The 19,921-nt window shown below is 37.1% G+C and overlaps 1 protein-coding gene across 2 annotated transcripts in view; it reads right to left on the bottom strand.

Annotated features, from left to right (window-relative positions):
- Nucleotides 1–984: 984 nt before the first annotated feature.
- Nucleotides 985–19,921, bottom strand: part of CycC (cyclin C) — a 226,468-nt gene continuing 207,531 nt past the window's right edge. The window contains exons 9-11 of one of the 2 annotated variants that reach the window (XM_090386000.1): nucleotides 9,667–9,746; nucleotides 2,330–2,448; nucleotides 985–1,320 (exon numbers count right to left, since the gene is read on the bottom strand). In XM_090386000.1, the coding sequence (XP_090242126.1) occupies nucleotides 1,236–1,320; nucleotides 2,330–2,448; nucleotides 9,667–9,746 (284 nt within the window). In that variant the 3' untranslated portion in view covers nucleotides 985–1,235. Of the gene's footprint in view, nucleotides 1,321–2,046; nucleotides 2,449–9,666; nucleotides 9,747–19,921 lie in introns of those variants that run through there. The other variant, XM_090386009.1, reaches the window with a different exon arrangement.

Here is a 19,921-nt window from a genome sequence, read left to right as displayed (position 1 = left end):
AATGAAATCCTTCCCAAACTACAAAAATCTTTTCTATCACAAAGAGTTATGTTTATGATACTATACACATGTGATATATATGAATGTAAAAAACATTTTTACATAGCATGTATGAATATATGTATAAAAAAGAACAATCAACTTGTTTTTAACAGAAGTACATTTTATAAATAATTTAATTTGTTTAAGGTAAAACAGAATGATTTAAAACTAATTTCCTATTTAATCAGAACAATTCCATATATTGCTATAATCTGTCCTACAACTTGTGTTCATACTTAACATATATACTATGAAAAATTTCATAACAGTTAACAACAATGGAAATCATAATTACACCTCCAATTTTAAACAGATGTTTTATGTCCAACAAAATTTTGTAAAAGAGATTCCAGATAAATTCTTTACTATGTACAAAACTGCAAGAATGTACAAATGAATGCACACATATCATTAAATAGCTAAAATAAAACTAAATCTACTGAAAGTAGCTATTGCAGCTCTCCCATATGAATGTACTACTCCTGATGAGCAAATATAATAAGCGTAAGTCTTAAAATATATTTAAATATATATATATATATATATATCTCTGAATGACAAATCTATATATTATTCTAGAATTATTATTCTAGACAAAGTTTCTGGAGGCAGTGAAAAATCATGAAAACATACCCTAGAGAATTTATAATATTAAAAACCCTTCAAACAATTTAATAAATTTATAATTATTCTACTCTAATACAAATACAATTTCATTAATCTTTAAAAGAAAAACAACAACAACAAAAAAAAAATGTAAGAGCAAATATAAAGAATATCACCTTTTATATACAAAATAAATATACTAAATATACCAAACCCATTGTTATATCAACATTTTCCCTTCAAGGAAGGAATAGACATATTTAATACAAAAAGCACAAACAAAAATATGTCACCTTTAAAATATTGAAGCAAATACAGTATTGATGACTTTATAATCAGAAACTCTTATCCATATTCTTCTGATAGCTTCCCTGGAAATTGCACAATTCAAAAAATGACGAATTTCCAATTCCAATGTAGGGCAACTGTTTTCTTTAATGGTTCATCATATCACTGGACTGCTAGGATGCTCGGCTGAATTTCAATTGGTAAGGAAAACTGGGTTGAATCATATTCTCCAGTTATTCATCAGTAGATAAAATGCCACTATGCCTGGCAGTGAAGAGTACACTTAGTCTTCTGTTTTTTTACCCCTGTATAGTAGTTGACTGGCTGGTACCTTGCAGACTGCTGGGGTCATTCTGGGCTGATCCAGCTCCTTGAGATGGTGGCCTGTTGATGATTAAACAATATACAGTGGCAACGCCAATTAGTGGTTGTATAATACAGCGTTAGTTTATATGGTACTTTTTTTAGATATCTGTTCAGTGTTGCCAACTTGCTTATAAAGTTGTGTCATTGCAAGTTTGAGATTCTAATTGGTGTAGTTAGTGTAACTGAAATTAATCCTTATTCTCATGCAACTCACATCCACATAAAAATGAACACAGACACTTCCATATACACAAAAACACACATGCACAAACATATATATGTACAAATACAACTACGTTATTAATGGCTAAGAATATTTAAAAGCTTATCTTTTGACTGAATAAAAGCTGTGTCTAAAAATGTGAATTTAGTATACGGAAAACAATGTGAACAAGGTGTAATATATATATATATATATATATATTTTTTTTTTTTTTTACCTGAATGAATAAAAGAGAAAAATCACACAAACCTACGTAAGACTTTTTTTTTTTTTTTTTTTTTATCTAGTTAGGTTTCCAGAGATTCAGTTACATTTTTGTAGGGTATAGATAGCTGGTTGAACAAGTTGCAGCTAATGTTTCATAATACAATGTAATAACTACTGAGAAATTTTAGGAATTTCAAGATAAGATACTATTAAGGTATATATTTTAATAATAAATGTCATTTAAAATACACAAGCGTGCAAGCACAGCAAATTCTGAGACAGTAATATTTCTAGATGTTATTTTTATTAACTGGTGCTATTAACTTTTATATAATTAGTTCATCTATAGTCTTAATTCAGTCATATAACTAGGAACATCAAGTGGATGATCTAAAAGACAGGTTGAAGAAATTTAGGAATAGTTGGCAACACTGCACCTGTCTTGGTGACAAGTTTCTATCACAGCATGGCAGCTTTATCACAGAAAACTTGTAAGAAGACTTAAAATACTAAAAGTAAGCACCAAAGAAATGTTTCTTTTAGTGAAAGTCTTCAAAACTGCCACCCTGCACACCTTGACCAAGACTTGAGCATTACCTGGAGGGCTGGGTCTTTGGCTTGGGCATCTTGGCTAGTAGGGCAGGGATTTCTTTCTTCTCATCAAAGGATTTCCAGAGATCATATAATGACAAGATCTGACGAGTTATTTCCAGGATCTATAAAAAAGTACTTAATATTACTTTAACTATGCCCATAAATTTATTTTCAAGAAATAGAATGCATCAGAAAACTGCAAGCAAAAGAAAAATGAAACATACTCAACTTTTACAATAATGTGAACAGAAGTGTTGTACAATTTTCACTTTAATCACTATACATAAAGGAATTCCTTTAAAAATAGTTGACATATACTTTATTATTAGAGTGCATCTGAACCATTCCAAATGATTATGATGGCATCACTGAGCTTAGGAGATAGAGATTCCTTTGGACTGGAAAATGGTCATCCTATAGCCAATCCATAAACAGTGATTCTAAGAGCAAAGCAAGTAACTGCAAGACCAGTCAGTCTGGTTTCAGTGACAGCAAAAAATCATTGAGGTGATCATCAAGAAGCAGTATAGGGGCACCTGGATAAAACCATCCAGTGTTTCCTTCAGAAATGGCACTCTCAAGAAATCATAGTTTTGTAGTGCTAAAATGTTGTTTAACTATTTGGTAACTATTTTTAAAAGTCACTCATGAGTTGGACATAGTAAATAACCTTAACATTGTTTACTTGGGAATTAATATTGACCATATAGTGCAAGGAAGCCACATGCTTTTGCTACACTACAAAAAAAAAAGAAAAAAAAAAGAAAAAAAATAAATAACTATGTAAAAAAAAAAAATTGCCATTGCCTGACCATTCCCAAAAAATTGGCAATGGTCAGGCCACACCTTGAGTACTGCATATAGATCTGAAGGCCTCATTTTAAGAAGGATGTAGAGCTGTTGGAACGAGTACAAAGAAGGGCAACAAGATTAGTGAATGGAACGAAGGGTTGCTCTTACAAAGAAAGGCTTAAGTTTTGCAGATTACGGTATCTGGAGACTAAGCACCTGTGAGATCTGATTGAGGTGTATAAAGCTTTGAATGGTTTGAGAATGCTCAATGCTGATGGGATTCTTCCTCTTGCTTAGAATAATCACCTGAGAGGGCATAATTTCAAATTGAGGAAAGACAGTTGTAGGATAGATGTTTGCCTTTAGCCAGCTGGTAATTGATTGGTGGAACAGACTTCCATCTTTTGTTGTGGAAGTTGAAGGCATAAATAAATTTAAGGCTGAGCTGAACAGGTATTTGGAATGAACAGAGAGGTGAAATGGGAGCAGGGTTTTTTTTTTGGCTGATGCTGCATAAGCTTGCTTTCTTGCATCGTATGCCTCTACTAATGCTAAAAAGACATTAGACTTAAACTTCTGTAGATTATAATTTTCAGGAAATAAGGATGAAAGAAGGTTGTTTCAAAAAACATATGTATGAAAAAAAGTTGTTCCAAAAAAATGGAAGATGAACAAATAAATGAGGAAGACAAAAAGTTGGTTCTGTCGGTTTCAAATTGGATAGTAAAAACATGTTGACTGATTGCAGCAAGTGTTTGGACTGCTTTGGAAAAGAGAATGGGAATAGAAGCCAATTCAAAGAACAGTGCCCATGTTTGTTTGTTTGTTTATGGGCTTTACGGCGCAAGGACAATGCACCTAACTATGGTGATGTTAAATACACAGTTTACATATATAAATGTTGAAGTTCACACTGAGTTGTACAGTTGTATCTGTTTAAGGAATTAAAAAATTTTGATCACATGTGAGGTTGTTTGTTTGTTTGTGATTTGGTTTTTAGGAGCATTAGCAACTAAGGCCATATTGCTCCGGGATATGCGGGGGTCATTCCCAGACCTTTTCCGCATCCTCCGTATTTGGTGGTGACGGGCTCGAACCCCGGTTTAATCAAGAAGCGTGTCACATGTGAGGTACTGTCAGGAGGTCAGCAATACTGAAAGAGGTGTTTGTCCTGGAAAAAGAGGTAAACAAAGCTTGTCAGTCACTATTGTATTGTATAGTAGGGGTAGTCAAAGTATTATATTGTATAGTAGGGATAGTCAATGAGATTATGTTTCACAGTCAGAGTTATAGAACAATGTGGACACTCTGGTGGATTATCTCCAGTGAACAAATGTAGATGGTCAGATGGGTGTGACCTATTCTTGCCCTCGAAAGGATTACTTCTTCTCGTCCTGATGTACGGTAACTGGAGTGCCAAATCTTCGGATCCTGTTTGAACTGAAAGAGTTTATTATTAGTCTGAGAGTGCCAGAGGGCTGTCCATTCTGATAGGTATGCAGCATTAATGATCAACGTGTAGTCTGATGCTGGAACACAGATATTGGTTAAATCAAGGGTGGATGGATTTTTCACAGCTTGATCGGCCAGTTCATTGCCCAAAATACCAGAATGTGACCCGTTGATGGTGTTCTTCAATCTGCAGTAATAACCTTCTAATTTCATTTATAACAGAGTGAACTTTGTCTGAGGAATAACAAAATGCCTTGATTGAGCTGAGGGAATCAGTATAAATAACAGCTTTTAAAGAACAGTCAGAACAGAGATTTTCTAAGGCTAGTTTAATTGCATATAATTCCACTGAGAATATACTGAATTCAGATGGGAGGGATGCTGAAATAATGGTATTTGGAAACACTGCGGCTGCTCCAACGTTTGAGTTAGATTTAGACCGACCTGTATAAATTGGGGAAAAATCAGTATATTTGAGTGTGAACTGCATGAAGTTGTTTGATAGTGGATGCTGGCAAAATACTCTTTCCCCATTGACAGAGTCGAGTGTCACAGAAATGTATAGGAGGAGGAGGATCACATGGTGGTTGAAAGAAAGTTTCTATCTGTTGTACGGAATGGATGGAAACATTCCAAACCTGCATCAATTCAAGAAGGTGAAGACCAGCTGGCTTCACTATGCTAGGTTTATTTCTGTGGTGGTTTTCTAATGTTGTATTGAATAGGCACGACTGAATGTGATGTGATGCACAACTTTGTATCTTAACAGCATACTTCAGTAACAATGCTTTCCTACATAAACTTAATGGGGGCTCGTGAGCATCAATGTAGAGACTGTGTGCTGACGATTTTCTGAATGCACCAAGTTCAATTCTCAAAGCACTCTGTTGAACTGGGTCAAGCCAGCGCAGTGCACTCGCTCTGGTAGAATCGTAGATGACAGCTCCATAATCTAGACATGATCTGATTAAAGCCCTGTATAGACGAAGCAGGGAGATACGACCTGCACCCCATGTTTGGGCAGATATGGCTCTGAGTATGTTCAACTTTTTTAGACAGCAAGTACGTATATTTTTAATATGCTCTAAGAAGTTTAATTTATTGTCTAGGATTAAATTTAGAAATCGGATGTTATTAGTGACTGAGATGGATATATTAGAGATTTGAAGTTCAGGATCCAGGTGAAACTTGCATTATCTACAGAAATGGATAGCAACTGTTTTCTGCTACAAGAGTCAATAGCCATTGAGGTGGGCTCGTTGCTGTATTTTATTAAGAGATATTTGAAGCTGTCTTTCAATAGATCTCATGTTTTGGGAATGGCAGGAAATAGAAAGGTCATCTGCATAAAGGTAAGTTTCTACTGTATTTGGAAGTTGTTTAGTGATGGAATCTATTCTAAGAGTGAAAACAGTGGCACTCAGTACTGATCTCTGAGGAACACCTTCTTATTGAATAAATGTTGTACAAAGCACATGCTGGTATCGAATTTGAAATTATCTAGTATGTAGAAAATTCTTCACAAATATAGGAAGGCTGCCCTGTAGACCAAGAGAGTAAAGATCTCTAAGTATGCCATGCCACAAGGTGGTGTCAAAAGCCTTCTCTATATCTATTGAAACCATTACTAGGTGTTCATGTTTAACAAAGACATTATGAATGGAATGGCAAATTCAGCCTTAACCATAATGTCCAAGCATGACCTGTTTTGACAAAAGCCATATTGAGTATGGCCCATTAACTGTTCTGACTCTTATGATCCAGATGAGTCTACTGTGGACAGTTTTTTCAAGTATTTTGCTAAGACAGCTTGAGAGAGATATTGGTCTGTAGCTATGAGGATTGCTTGGATCTTTTCTAAGTTTTAGGAAAGCCAAAACAGTAGAATGATGCCAAGAAGCTGGATTAATATTTTCTAAAAAAATAAGGTTGTAAAAAACAAGGAGGAGGCACAAAGCTTTTTCATCAAGATGTTGTAGCATAACATAATAGATCCCATCTGGTTCGGCAGCACCATTATGGCTGTTCTAATAGCATGCAAGAGTTCAGAATATTGCAGAGGTTTGTTATATGGGAGAAGACGGGCAGTTTTAAAGTTAATAGAATGCTGTTCTGATGTGTTTTAAATTTGTTGAAAAGATGTAGTATAAGCTGATGCTGCTGAGATTTCAGCAAAAGTATTGCCCAAAGCATTAGCTATATCCAAAGGATTAGATAGCTCTTGCCCATTCCAGGAGAGGGTGAAGGTGTGGTTGGAAAATTAGACAGAAAGCTGTCTAATTTTTTTCCAACTTTTGGAAAAAAAGTTGAATAGAATGGATTGAAAAATAAGATTCGTAAGAGAAAAGTGGGAACTTAGAAATAACTTTAGTCACTTTTGAAGATCACTATGGATCGCAGAAATATCGCATGACCTTGAATTCGCTTGGCACCCGGGGGCCACGATAATTGGATGGGAGGGATTTGTCATCCTTTTTAGGAACTAGCTGGATATGAGCAAATTTCCAAGCAGAAGGAAAAACACTTTGGAATAAGAAAGTGAAAAAAGGTGACACAGAATAGGAGTAAGTTAAGGAGCACAGGTTTTGAGAACAAGTAGAGGAATGCCATCGAGACTGGGAGCTTTCTTAGCATCAAGATTGTTCAAAATTCTTCTGACAACCTTTTCACAAAAGATCACAGGAGGCAATGAATAGAATATACTCGAAATGGTGAGAGGCAGTTTACCAAGATCATTAATACACAAGTTGGAAGAAAAATGGGATGCTAGTAGGTCAGCTTCATCCTTGGCTGAAGTGGTGATAGAACCATCTGGTTTAGAAAGTGGTGGGAACAGAGATGGGCAAAAGTTGCAGCCAATAGCTTTGGCAAGAGACCAGAATGCTCAGCAACCATTTGGACAAGATGCAAGTTTTCTACTCTTAGCTTGTCCAAAATCTAGTTTTGACTGATTAATAACGGTTTTACAGTTTTTGTGAGTTTTGGTGTAGGCAGAAAATGAACCTGGAGATTGGATACGAACCAATTACAATATGCAACTTTCTTCTCTTGAACACGCTTAGCACATTTATTGGAAAATCAAGGTTTAGATAAAGGACGAGATTTTAGGGTAGAGTATGGAATAAAGGATTCCATCCCTACAAGAATAATTTCACTGACACAATGTGAGCAAATGTTGATATCAGAAATTTTGAAACAGCAATCAGACCAAGGAAAGGAAATCTCACAGCTCATCCCATTTTGCATTTTTGTAATGCCAAACAACATGAAGCAGGGAATGGCCATGAGAGAAAGGAAGTTGTGATCTGAGGACTACTCACCTCAACTGTGTACTCAGAAGGGTGTGGGTGTTTGTGAGAAAAAGATCAAGTGTGTTGGCTGTGTGGTTAGGATTGTTAGGTATTCTGGTAGGTAAATGAACAATTTGTGCAAGGTTATTAGCAATTGCAAAAGCCTCAGCATCTCGACCAGCTGGGTCTGTATGACTAGAAAATGGAAGCCAGCTGGAGTTGTGAACATTAAAATCATTGTTAGAAAAGTTGGACAGGAAAAAGTCGAGTTTCAAAGAGTCCCAAGTGATTAGTGGAGTTGAGAGAATGATAGAAGCAACAGATGAATTTGACAGAATGTGGTAGAGAGATTTTAAGCCAGAGAAGATCGAAAAGAGGAGATTTCAAATTACTAATTCTCTGACAGGGAATATCAGAACGGACATATACACAAGTTCCACCTTTGAAGCAAAAGGAATCATACAACAAATAATTCAGACAAGATAAGCAGTGGTTGAATCAACTGATAATTGAGATTCTGTCAGAAAAAGTACATGGGGTTTGGATATTGCCTTATTCAAAAATTTTATTACTTCATACAGCATATCCTCTCCACCTTTTCACATATAAGTTTGCTCAAAACAGTACTCTTTTGGAGGTACTGTTAATTCAGTCTGTGATGCGGTTGATTGGTACTTTTTGATGATTTGTGCATAGGTTGTGGTGAGATGATTCATTTTGCTTCTGAATAGGAAACATTGTTTGTTTTATATTTCTAAATAAGTTTCTCACTTTTCCAGTGATCACATGTTCTAACATAGGTAGAGAGATCTTTTTTGTGATTTGGGCTTACTGGTTGAGGAGTGGTACAGGCTTTGCAGTTATGTTCTACTGACCTGCACTTTGCACATGTAGGGATTCCCCGGTAGGCTGTCTGGGAATATCTGTACTTCTGACATCAGAAACACCACAGTGGGTTTGGAATATATGGTCTGACATTGCATACCAGATATCTGGCCTTAATGGTTGATGCAGTATGCTAAAGGTCAGGATAAGATTGCATGTTGGGGTCGGGATGTAATCTTTTCTGGTGGGCATCTCTTCTTCCAGCACATCTAATAAATCCCAGTCTGGGACCACTCCTTTAGAGATGTTCAGTGATGTATAGGGCGTCACAGTTACTGGGAGTCCAGCAAAGAGATTAATGCTCAAAAGTTGCTCTGAACGTTTGGCATTAGATGTCTCGATGAGAATCTCTCCTGACCCGAGTCTTTTAACGGACTTGGGAGATCCAACTCTACTTTCTAATTGCTTCTGGACTCTAAATGGCAAAAGTTTGCCAATTGCATTTTCACCAGTTCAGTGAATAATCAAGAAAGCTGGAATTGGATGTGTCTCTGACTCAGTTTTCTGGTGTTTGTCAGTTCTTGCAATGGAATTATCTTTCTTTTTAGATGTCTGGGGTGCATCTGGCAGCTCAGATAAATCAGAGTTAGAATTATTCACGATGAGCTCTTTTTGGCACTGAGAGATTGTCTTTTCCTCCCAGGTTACCAGCCCTGCCACATGGAGGCAAAAGCAGTGCCACCATATTCATGTACAGATCTCCTTAAAACTTTTTTATGGAGATCATGACTAACCTATGTGCACCAACAAAATGCAGCATACTTATTTAAAAACAAAAGAGCAGTATCAGCATGGTGATACTGCTCTTTTACAAGGAACTCTCATATATCTCTTACATAGAACAAAAGAGCAGTAATGCTATCACAAATTAATGAAAATAACGTATAGTCAACAAATAATTTGAACAGATATGATACAAACCTTTTCCATATCAGCATTCAGTTCAGCAAACCACTGTTTACAGTCTTTTCCCAATATTACACAAGCCATATGTAGACAGGCTAGAAAAGTATTTTAAAAGAATATATACATAGCAAAAATATATATATCAGTATGTACACAGCGTATAAACAAATAATCAGTTACACTTAATTCACCGAAAGGAGAAAGCCGATGATAAATTTCATACACATAACGAATACATTTTCTTGGTTATTTTTTGGGCAATATGTATTATAAATCTAATTATTGTAAGCAGCTTGTTTTTCATTTTTTTGATGACTAATCTCCAATGGGTTACCATTAATAAATCTACAGTAGTGTCAGTTATCCAGAATAATTAATGTCAGACCTCTTCTGGATGGCAAAATTTTCCAGATAATCGAACGCAAGGTAAAATTAAATAAATCGTGTTATAATGTATTAAGGTAAAATAAAGACTTTAAATAGCGTGAAAAAAACAAATTTATTTAATTAAAAATAATAATAATAACTTAAAAATTCACACATTTACACATGTATGTATATTCCGATAGGTATATTTTACTGCAAATTTTATGTGGAAAAAAATTTCAGGTAATTTTTTAAAATAATGTTCGATCATTTTTTGCAAACTTTTTTTTTTTTTTTGCTGCTAAATCTCTCAAGTTCCTTAATAATATCAATTTGATTATATCGCATTCTTCCTGGTTTTCCGCCCATTTCAGTGCCATTTCTTTTCGTTGACATTTTACCATAAAAAAAACTGAGAAAAATAATAAATCGCACAGTTTTGGGCCGATATTATTCATACCACATCTGGAGCTAAATTAAACATATGAAATGAAGAGAACAAAATATGTCATGGAAAATTCGGTTCACGGAAGCGAATGACTAAACTCTATCACTCATGGTTTCCGAGAAAACCCATCAGTCCTAATCCAACATTTCACCAGATATGACATAAAAAAAGACATACTGTTGTAGCATAATAAACATTTGTCTCAAATACTACCACCATTAATAAAAAAAAAGGAAAATCAGTCTTACAAATTATTCTGGATAACTGATGTTCTACTGTATTTATTAGCAAAAACTGTGGATGAATACTGTAATATTCATTCTCTTTATTTTGTTATCAAAGTAACTTTGTTATGTTCAAGACTAGGCTCCCATGCATACATTTCTCAAAGAAGACTGCATACAATAAGACTGTTCTTATATAAGAACAGTCTTATTGTAGGAAGTTTAAGGTATCATTAACCCTTTCAGGAGTACATAAGTAAATCTGTGCTTTGCATGTGTGTAGATTCTGGGTTGTTGTTGTTCTGTTTCGATTTTTTTGGTGCAAAGGCTACTTAGACCATATTGCACCTATCACCGTATTTAATACTAGTTTTATTGGCTTCTATGGAAGCAGTTAGAAACGGTTTATAAACCTATTAGTTTCAGAAAGAAGAAAAATTCTGTAAGGTTTGAATTTTTGCCTATGATAGGGTTAAGTGACAATTCCTGTAAGTTTGAGAGAGAAGTGAATGAAATTAGACGAGAGTTGTTATACAAGGTGCATTCCAGGAGAATGTGTTTTATTGTGAGTGACCTGTGGCAATGTGTACACTGTGGAGGGTCATTACCTGATAACAGGAATAGATGGGTCAAATGAGTGGCCTATTCGGGCTCTGGCCAAGACTACCTCTTCTTGTCTGTTTGTGCTGAAATTGGAGGCCCATAATTGGGGTACAGGTTTAATTTCAAGGAGTTTGTTATGTATATGTGTTTGCCACTGAAGTGTCCATCGTTCCTTACATATATTTCGTATATGCATTTTGTAATCACTGAACAGAACCAGAAAATTTATTGGGGCTGTGCTGGATGGATGCTTGGCAGAAACATCTGCAATTTTGTTTCCTGGTATTCCAGTATGGCCTGGGATCCAGCAGAAGACAACTTTTTGCCGATGATCTCTGAAACGAATCAACTCTGATCTGATGAGCTGTAGTAATGGATGAGTAGGTGAGGAAATACAGTGGATTCCGGTTATTTGGGCCACCGGTTAATCGGAGCAGCCATTTATTTGGGGCAAATCTCAAAAAACAGAACCCAGTCGAGAAAATAGCCAGGGTTTACTTCGCCTAATTGGGACAAAATGCCGTTTAATTGGGGCAGGAGACCGCAGCACTGAAGATTACCCTACCACGTAGTTCGGTTGAAATTCTGGAGGTCACAACCATAAAACAATAAAAACAATTAGCAGTCACCCATTTATTGGGCTTTTCTGTTAGTGAAATCTATCATAAATGGACAGTAAACTCGATGTTACTGAATTTGCGATAATACAGCTGGAATTCTGAGGGTTATTATGGTGAAATGTGTTTACACTTCCATGAAATCTTCAATCATATAAAAAAATTATATTTTCAGATCTCTTCATTCCTATTTTTAAAGCTTTGTAACTCGTTACTCCCTTCTCACTTACGCGTATTGTGTTACTTGCAATTTGTGTATGCCGTGTTCTTTGTTATTGATTGCTTATCTTTTTACTGTTTTAAATTTTAACCCCCCACCCACAAATGACAGTGAACAGAAATGTCAACTAGTTTAGTTAGTATGTACATATTACAGTATATATTAATTATTCCGATTATCAAGAATATTCTTCCGAATTTCACGTATCATTTAATTTTTTAATTGGTCAGGTAATAAAGGGTAAATTTGTACTAATAGAATTAAAATTCGATTCGATCACAATGACAGGCGCTTATTACACATCGTATAATGAACGGTACTTTACAATGGTGACTCCATCGTAACGTGATTTGATTGTACAGTGAACCAATTGTAAAGGGGGGGGTTGTATTTTTAACTATTTACGTGAAACTTCGGAATTGGGGCAGCTGCTTAATCGGGTCAAAATGCACTAGTCCCGATGTGTCCCAAATAACCTGAATCAACTGTATTTTTTTTTTTTTTTACATTGCTAATAGGACACTTTGCAAGTCTGTGTAGATTAAATTTTGGATTGAGAGATGGAAAAAGTTTTCCAGAGCAAGCTTTATGGCATATAATTCAGTGGTGTAACTACTGCATTCTTTCGGAAGTGATACAGAAATGGTAGTGTTGTGGAATGCCACTGCTGCACCTGTTCCACTCTTGGACTTTGATCCATCAGTATATATTTTAGCGAAGTCAGAATAACACTGTATATGTGCAATGTGCAGCTGTTGGATGTTAATATCTGTTAAGGAATGTTTCCCCCATTGGTGGAAATAACTGTCACAAGACGGCATGATGACAGACCATGGAGGAACATGATCTATAGGTTCTTGGTGGACTTTATTGAGTTGTATATTCCAGTTTTCTGCTAGTTCCATTAACTTAATATCTGCAGGCCTAATTGCTTTTGGTTTGTTTCTATAAAAGGTCGTGAGTTGCGGATCATTTAATATTGACCAATTAGGATGGATCGATTGGCTTTGGATCTTGGTTGCGTAGTTCAGTAATAACATCTTTCTTCTGATCTTTAGAAGTGCTTCATAGGCTTTGCACATACAGACTTTGCACTGGAGATGTTCTGAACGCACCTGGGGCTATTCTAAGAGCTGAATGTTGAATAGGGTTGAGGCATTTTAACATTTTCAATCCATGGGGATCTCTCCTGAGTCCAAGGAAACTCTCATAATTATGGCTAAGGGTTTGCTTACTTCCTTTGCCGCCTCTAATATAACTGGATAGATCCCATCCAACCAAGGTGCCTTCCTTATCATTAATTTCAACAATTTTTCCTACACTTTGCTCTAGTTATTACAAAATCATTTAGCTCCCTGTTAGAGTTTAATAAACCTCAGTTGGTCCCACTGTATAGAAATCAAAATCTGTCTCAGGCCCCAGTAGTCACCTTTACGAAAGCAAAAACCCTGTGATCACTGCCACCTAGTGAGTCCTTTATGTGCAGATTCTTAATGCATGAAGAATCAATACTGATAATCAGATCAAGAGTATTACTCCCTTTGGTTGCCTCTCCAACATGCTCCTGTAGAAAACAATCATAAAAATAAACCCACAAAAGCATTGGTAGTGTGTGAGTTTTCCAGTCAATATCTGGGAAGTTACAATCCCCCATTATAAGACAATCTGATTTACTGGCCTACTATTTCTCTGCAGAGTTGTTCATCATACTCATCAGATTCATTAGGCCTATATTATATTCATTAGGCTCCTACTCTCATTTTTGCTTTCCAAGTGCTTATATCACACCAAACTGACTCAATATCGCACTGTCTATCTATGTAAACTGGATGCACTTCCTTAGATTTTATATTATTCTTAATTAACAGCATAACCCCTCCTCCCTTCCTATCCTCTCTCTCCTTTTTGTACACACTGTACTCACCAAATTACAATTCTGCATTCCTTATCTCTGTGTGACAGCACAGCGATAAGGAATGCAGATAAGGATGTGGTATGCCTTTGATGTTTTGACCAGCACCTCAAATTCATCAAATTCATTTACTAAACTCCTAGCTGTTTGTTAGTTATTGGGTTTTTGGGAGCATTAGCAACTAAGGCCATATTGCTCCGGGATATGCGGTGGTCATTCCCTGACCTTTCCGCATCCTCCGTATTTGGTGGTGATGGGCTCGAACCCCGGTCTAATCAAGAAACATGTGCTACGCACAGCTGCTCCTTCCCACCTGGCTACGGAGGCACCACTAAACTCCTAGCATTGGTGTACACGCAAGTATACATGCACCCGTCTTATTCTTAGCTACCCTAATAGCCCATTCATTTACTTGTTCCATTATGTCTCCCAGCAGTCTCTGAAATCCCCAGCAAATTGTTTTCCATGATGCTGCTTATTCTAATAGAAGCAGTTCAACAATCACTTTCACCTCTGCCAGCTGCTACTGTTAAATCTATTAGTCTGTGTATCCCTCCCCCCAAGCCAGCAGTTTTCCAGCTCACCTAACACTGCCTGGATAGCATCAGCAAATATTCTTGCACCCTTTCTATTTAAGTGCATTTCATCCCTGTTAAAGCAGTCTCTCCTGTTAACACCATAGACCACGCTGAGAAAAAGTTTATCCCACAAGCCTTCCACAATCTCTCTCTCTCTCTCTCTCTCTCTCTCTCTCTCTCTCTCTCTCTCTCTCTCTCTCTCTCTCTCTCTCTCTCAGGCTGAATTGATTGACAAGGTTATCATCATATACTCCCTCCTATCGTGTCTGGGCAGAACTGGAGACACTTTCAAATTCAACCTTAACTTGCAGCTTTATTTCAACATTGATCTGTACTTAATATTAATAGCCATATGGTGTGCAAGGACGCCTAAGGCTTATGCTATATCAGCCAAAAAAAAAATTTTTCGGAATTATCCTGAGAGAGCAAGAGAAGTAGAAGGAAATCATGAAGAAAGAGAAGAATGATGATATCCAGCTTAGGATCCTGGGTGTGCAAAGCCCATACTCACCAGATGTGAGCCCCTGGGGGTTATTTGTTAAGTAATTCCGCCATTCTCCTACTCTGAATATCATTAGTGCCAACGTGTACAACAATATCACCTTTTGTGCCCTTAAAAGATGATATCTGCTGTACAACATCATCAACTTTTGCCCCTGGCAGACATACCCTGGTCCTGTTCCCCTTATCCTTTTTGCTCAACATATTCCCTGTTTTCCTGACAACAGAGTCACCAACAACAACCAGTTCCTGTAGGACCAGTGCATTCTGCCTTGGGGATTGCCACTGTGTTGCCTGATGTTCAAGTGCAAGCTCTGGCGTTGATGTGGGCAGCTAAGAGCTTGATGGGCCCCTCAATTTAAATCCTTCAAGCTCTCAAAAACATGGCCCATAACAATGCTGAGTTGGCACTTAATATCCTCACACTCGTTATCTCCAACACGCACAAAGACATTCCTCTTGGCAATATCATGTTCCGTTCCTGATAGGTCCACAAACATTATTAAACAAGCAGTACATTTCATAAAGCTGTGATTATTACCTTCAGCCTTTTGCTTTGCTGCTCTGAGGCATGATTTCAATTCAATTTCAATACAATTAAAAATATAACACTAAACTTATATCCCTATGCAGTAATAACAATATATATATACAGTCCATTCCGGTTATTTGGGACACATCGGGACTGGCGCATTTTGGCCCGATTAAGCGGCTGCCCCAATTATTCGAAGTTTCACGTAAATAGTTAAAAATACAATGTATCCCCCTTTACAATTGGTTCACTGTACAATCAAATCATGTTATGACGAACTCACCATAATAAAGTACCGTTCGCTATACGATGTGTAGTAAGCACTGGTCATTGTGATCACGTTTGTGAATTGAATTTTAATTCTATTAAACAGCGATTCTAATTAGAGAAAATAGGAGGAATATTATCCACAGGCTATAAAAGCAAAGATATATTAAGCACAAATTTACCCTTTATTATCTTACCAATTAAAAAATTAAATGATACATGAAAAACAGAAGAATATACGTGATAATCAGAATAATTAATACATACTGTAATAAGTACATACGAACTAGTTGACATTTCTGTTCACTGACATTTATGGGGAGGGGTTAAAATTTAAAACAGTAAAAAGATAAGCAATCAATAACAAAGAACACGGCACACACAAATTGCAAGTAACACGATACGCACAAGTGAGAACTGAGTAACGAGTTACAAAGCTTTAAAAATAGGAACAAAGAGAAGATCTGAAAATTAATTTTTTTATATGATTGAAGATTTCATGGAAGTGTAAACACATTTCACCATAATAACCACAGAATTCCAGCTGCCGGTATTATCGCAAATTCAGTAAGATCGAGTTTACTGTCCGTTTATGATAGATTTAACTAACAGAAAAGCCCAATAAACAGGTGACTGCTAATTGTTTTTATTGTTTTATGGTTGTGACCTCCGGAATTTCAATCAAACCACGTGGCACAGTCAAAGACAATTGTAGGGTAATCTCCAGTGCTGCGGTCTCCTGCCCCGATTAAATGGCATGCTGTTCCAATTAAGCGAATTAAACCCTGGCTATTTTCTCGATTGGTTTCTGTTTTTTAAGATTTGCCTCAAATAAATGGCTGCCCCAATTAACCGGTGTCCCAAATAACCGGAATCCACTGTATATATTTCAGTATTGAGTTTTATTTCCTACTGAGTTACGTTATATGAATTTCGTATCTCCTATCAAGTTTAAGTTATAACGTTATGTGTGTAAAATTTAAGTAGTTATAATAGATAATAAATTTAACTATGTACTGCCATCCACGTGGTAAGAACTTCGCGCTAGCTATCTATGCCAAATCACCGATTCTAAAAGATCTAGCAATATTACTGCTGTACGTTACAATCTACGTAACAAGTTGAATTATTAAAACAGTAAGTAGAGCTATACTTTATAATCCTCTGCTGATACTGATTAAACTGCTACAAGTTACATAGAAAATTCCAAACTTCCAGTATCTGCTTATCGATACAAAAACAGTTGTGGCAGGTTCAAATGCTACTGTCGATACAATGTCGGCAGAAGTGGACTGTGGTTTTTATGCAATTACAAGGCCGAGTAAAGAATACATACACCAAATTAATCAGAAAATCACAAAAAATACTACACTATAAATTTAAATCAAGAGTTATACAAAAACAATAATTTCTAATCAATAAATAAAAAAAGTCCACTTAGCAGCTTTGAACATTTCTGGCTTCCACTAGCCTCATTGGCAGACTCCCAAGTGTGCCAAGCATGAGTTTAATGGCACATTAGCTGTGACTATAGGGTAACAAGTATGATCCATACTTTTTTTTTTAAATGTTTGGTCATTCCCCCACCCTCTTTCTGTGTTAACTATTTTCACTTCCTTAGCTTTTTTTGTTTTTTTAGTTCATTCACTTTCACATTTTACTTGGTTTATATAAAGATGCTATAATCTGATGTTTAAGAGAGAAAAAAAAAAGGAGACATACTCCTATACCTTGTAATATAGTTCTAAATATGACTGTTTCATATAATGTGGCATTGTTAAACTTAACTGGTGTTTCTCTCATATGTTTAGAGAATTCTGTTAAAATATATTTAATTGTTTTAACAGAATTGCACATGCTGCATTATGAATATTCTTCTGAACTGGGTAGGTAGTGTGTAATGTCCTATCTGAATCTTGCTATGATTAATCCTTGCTTTAGTCTAGAAGACATTTGTTGGCTAAAGCCTCAGAGTATGAAGGAGTTTACTTATGCATGGGTTAATGAACACACATCATTTACACTGGTGAGCCAAAACATTATGACCAGCGAGTCTTTATGCAAATCAAAGCAACTGCAGGTGAACTACGGCACGTGCGTGGGTCAGGACACAGTATAAAAAACACCTGATACTGAGCCTCTGTTAATCAGAGTTACTCTTGTTCTTCAGATGGAAAAGGCAATGGACTTAAGCAAGTTTGACAAAGGCCAAATTGTAATGGCCAGACAACTGGGTCAGAGCATATCTGAAACAGCACGGCTGGTGGGGTGCTCACAGTCAGCCACGGATAGTACCTAGCGAAAGCGGTCCGAGGAGGGGGAACCCATGAAGGAACTGCCGGCAAGGTGTTGAACGACCACGGCTCATCGATGTTCGATGTGAGTGAAGGCTTCTCCCGAATGGCAAGTGGCAACAGAAGGGAGACTGTGGCATGACGTGCCAGTAATTGGAATGCTGGTGACAGGAGTCACCCACCTCACTGACTACCTTTGTATACAACAAAGGTAGTTTTAATGCATCATTTTAATTATATCTCATGTTGTGAATACCTACACAATTTGCTATGGTATTGCACTACCACGAATAAGTAATGCTTCACCTATGGAAAAAGACTACTGTTACTTATTCTCAGCAGATACCACCACTCAGACAGTGCCGTTTTGAAGCTTATTGGCTTCTCATTGGTGAGTGGGCAAGTACCCTGGTGTTGCAATAGTGACAACCCAGTTATGAAGTATAACTCCACAATGTATCAAACCCTGCTAAAAATGGGGCTGCGTAGCCACAGGCCACTCCGAGTGCCCATGCTAACCATGGTTCACCAGCACAGTGTCTATAATGGGCACGCGAGCATCGAAAATGAACTCTGAGTGATTGGAAGAAGGTCATCTGGTCCGATGAATCATGTTTCCTGTTGCACCAAGTGGACGGCCGGGTACGCGTACATCTTTTACCTGGGGAAGTGATGCTACCTAAATGCACCATGGGACGAACACAAGCCGGTGGCAGCTGTGTCATGCTTCGGGCAATGTTCTGCTGGTATACCCTGGGTCCAGTCATCCATGTGCTGGGCACTCTGACGTCTACCAACTACCTAAACATCATTGCTAACCAGGTACACCCTTTCATGGCAACGATCTTCCCATCTAGTGGTGCCATCTTTCAGCAGGATAATGTGCTATGCCACACCACCACCACCCGGATTGTTCGAGACTGGTTCATGGAACATGAGGAAGACTTCCAGGTATTGCTCTGGCCTCCAAATTCCACAGACATCAATCCCATTGAGTATCTGTGGGTTGTGTTGGAACAGTAACTCCGATCTGTGGTGTCTCAACCATGGACCTTATAGGAGTTAATGGATCTGCTTGTTACATGTTGGTACCAGATACCACAAAACGCATTTAGAAATCTTGTAGCGTCCATGCCTCGCTGGGTATGAGCTGTTTTGGCTGCACGTGGAGGACCAACATCACATTAGGTAGATGGTCATATTTTGGCTCATCGGTGTATACAACAAAGGTAGTTTTAATACATCATTTTAATCATATCTCATGTTGTGAATACCTACACAAGTTGCTATGATATTGCACTACCACAAATAAGTAACGCTTCACCTATGGAAAAAGATTACTGTTACTTATTCTCAGCAGGTACCACCACTCAAACAGTGCCATTTCGAAGCTTATTGGCTTCTCATTGGATAGTGGGCAAGTACCCCGGTGTTGCAATAGTGACAACCCAGTTATGAAGTATAACTCCACAATATGAGAGATGCCTGATGGTGTGCAACAGTTTAGTCTAAAAGACATTTGTTGGCTAAAGCCTCGGAGTATGAAGGAGTTTACTTATGCATGGGTACCTGCATAAGTAAAGTACCAGGTATGGATGTGCTATTCTATTTTTGGAGCTGAAGATCACATTTCAACAAAGCTACCTTCCTTGGTGAAAAGTTTTGATAAGGTTGTAATACTGTCTAATTTAAAGCCCATGTTTATTTA

The sequence above is a fragment of the Mastigoproctus giganteus genome, chromosome 1 (assembly GCF_048544385.1).
Source record: "Mastigoproctus giganteus isolate SK-2022 chromosome 1, ASM4854438v1, whole genome shotgun sequence".
Lineage (NCBI taxonomy): Eukaryota > Metazoa > Arthropoda > Arachnida > Uropygi > Thelyphonidae > Mastigoproctus > Mastigoproctus giganteus.
Note: the sequence above shows the minus strand (reverse complement) of the source record. Positions and strands in the feature narration are given on the sequence as shown.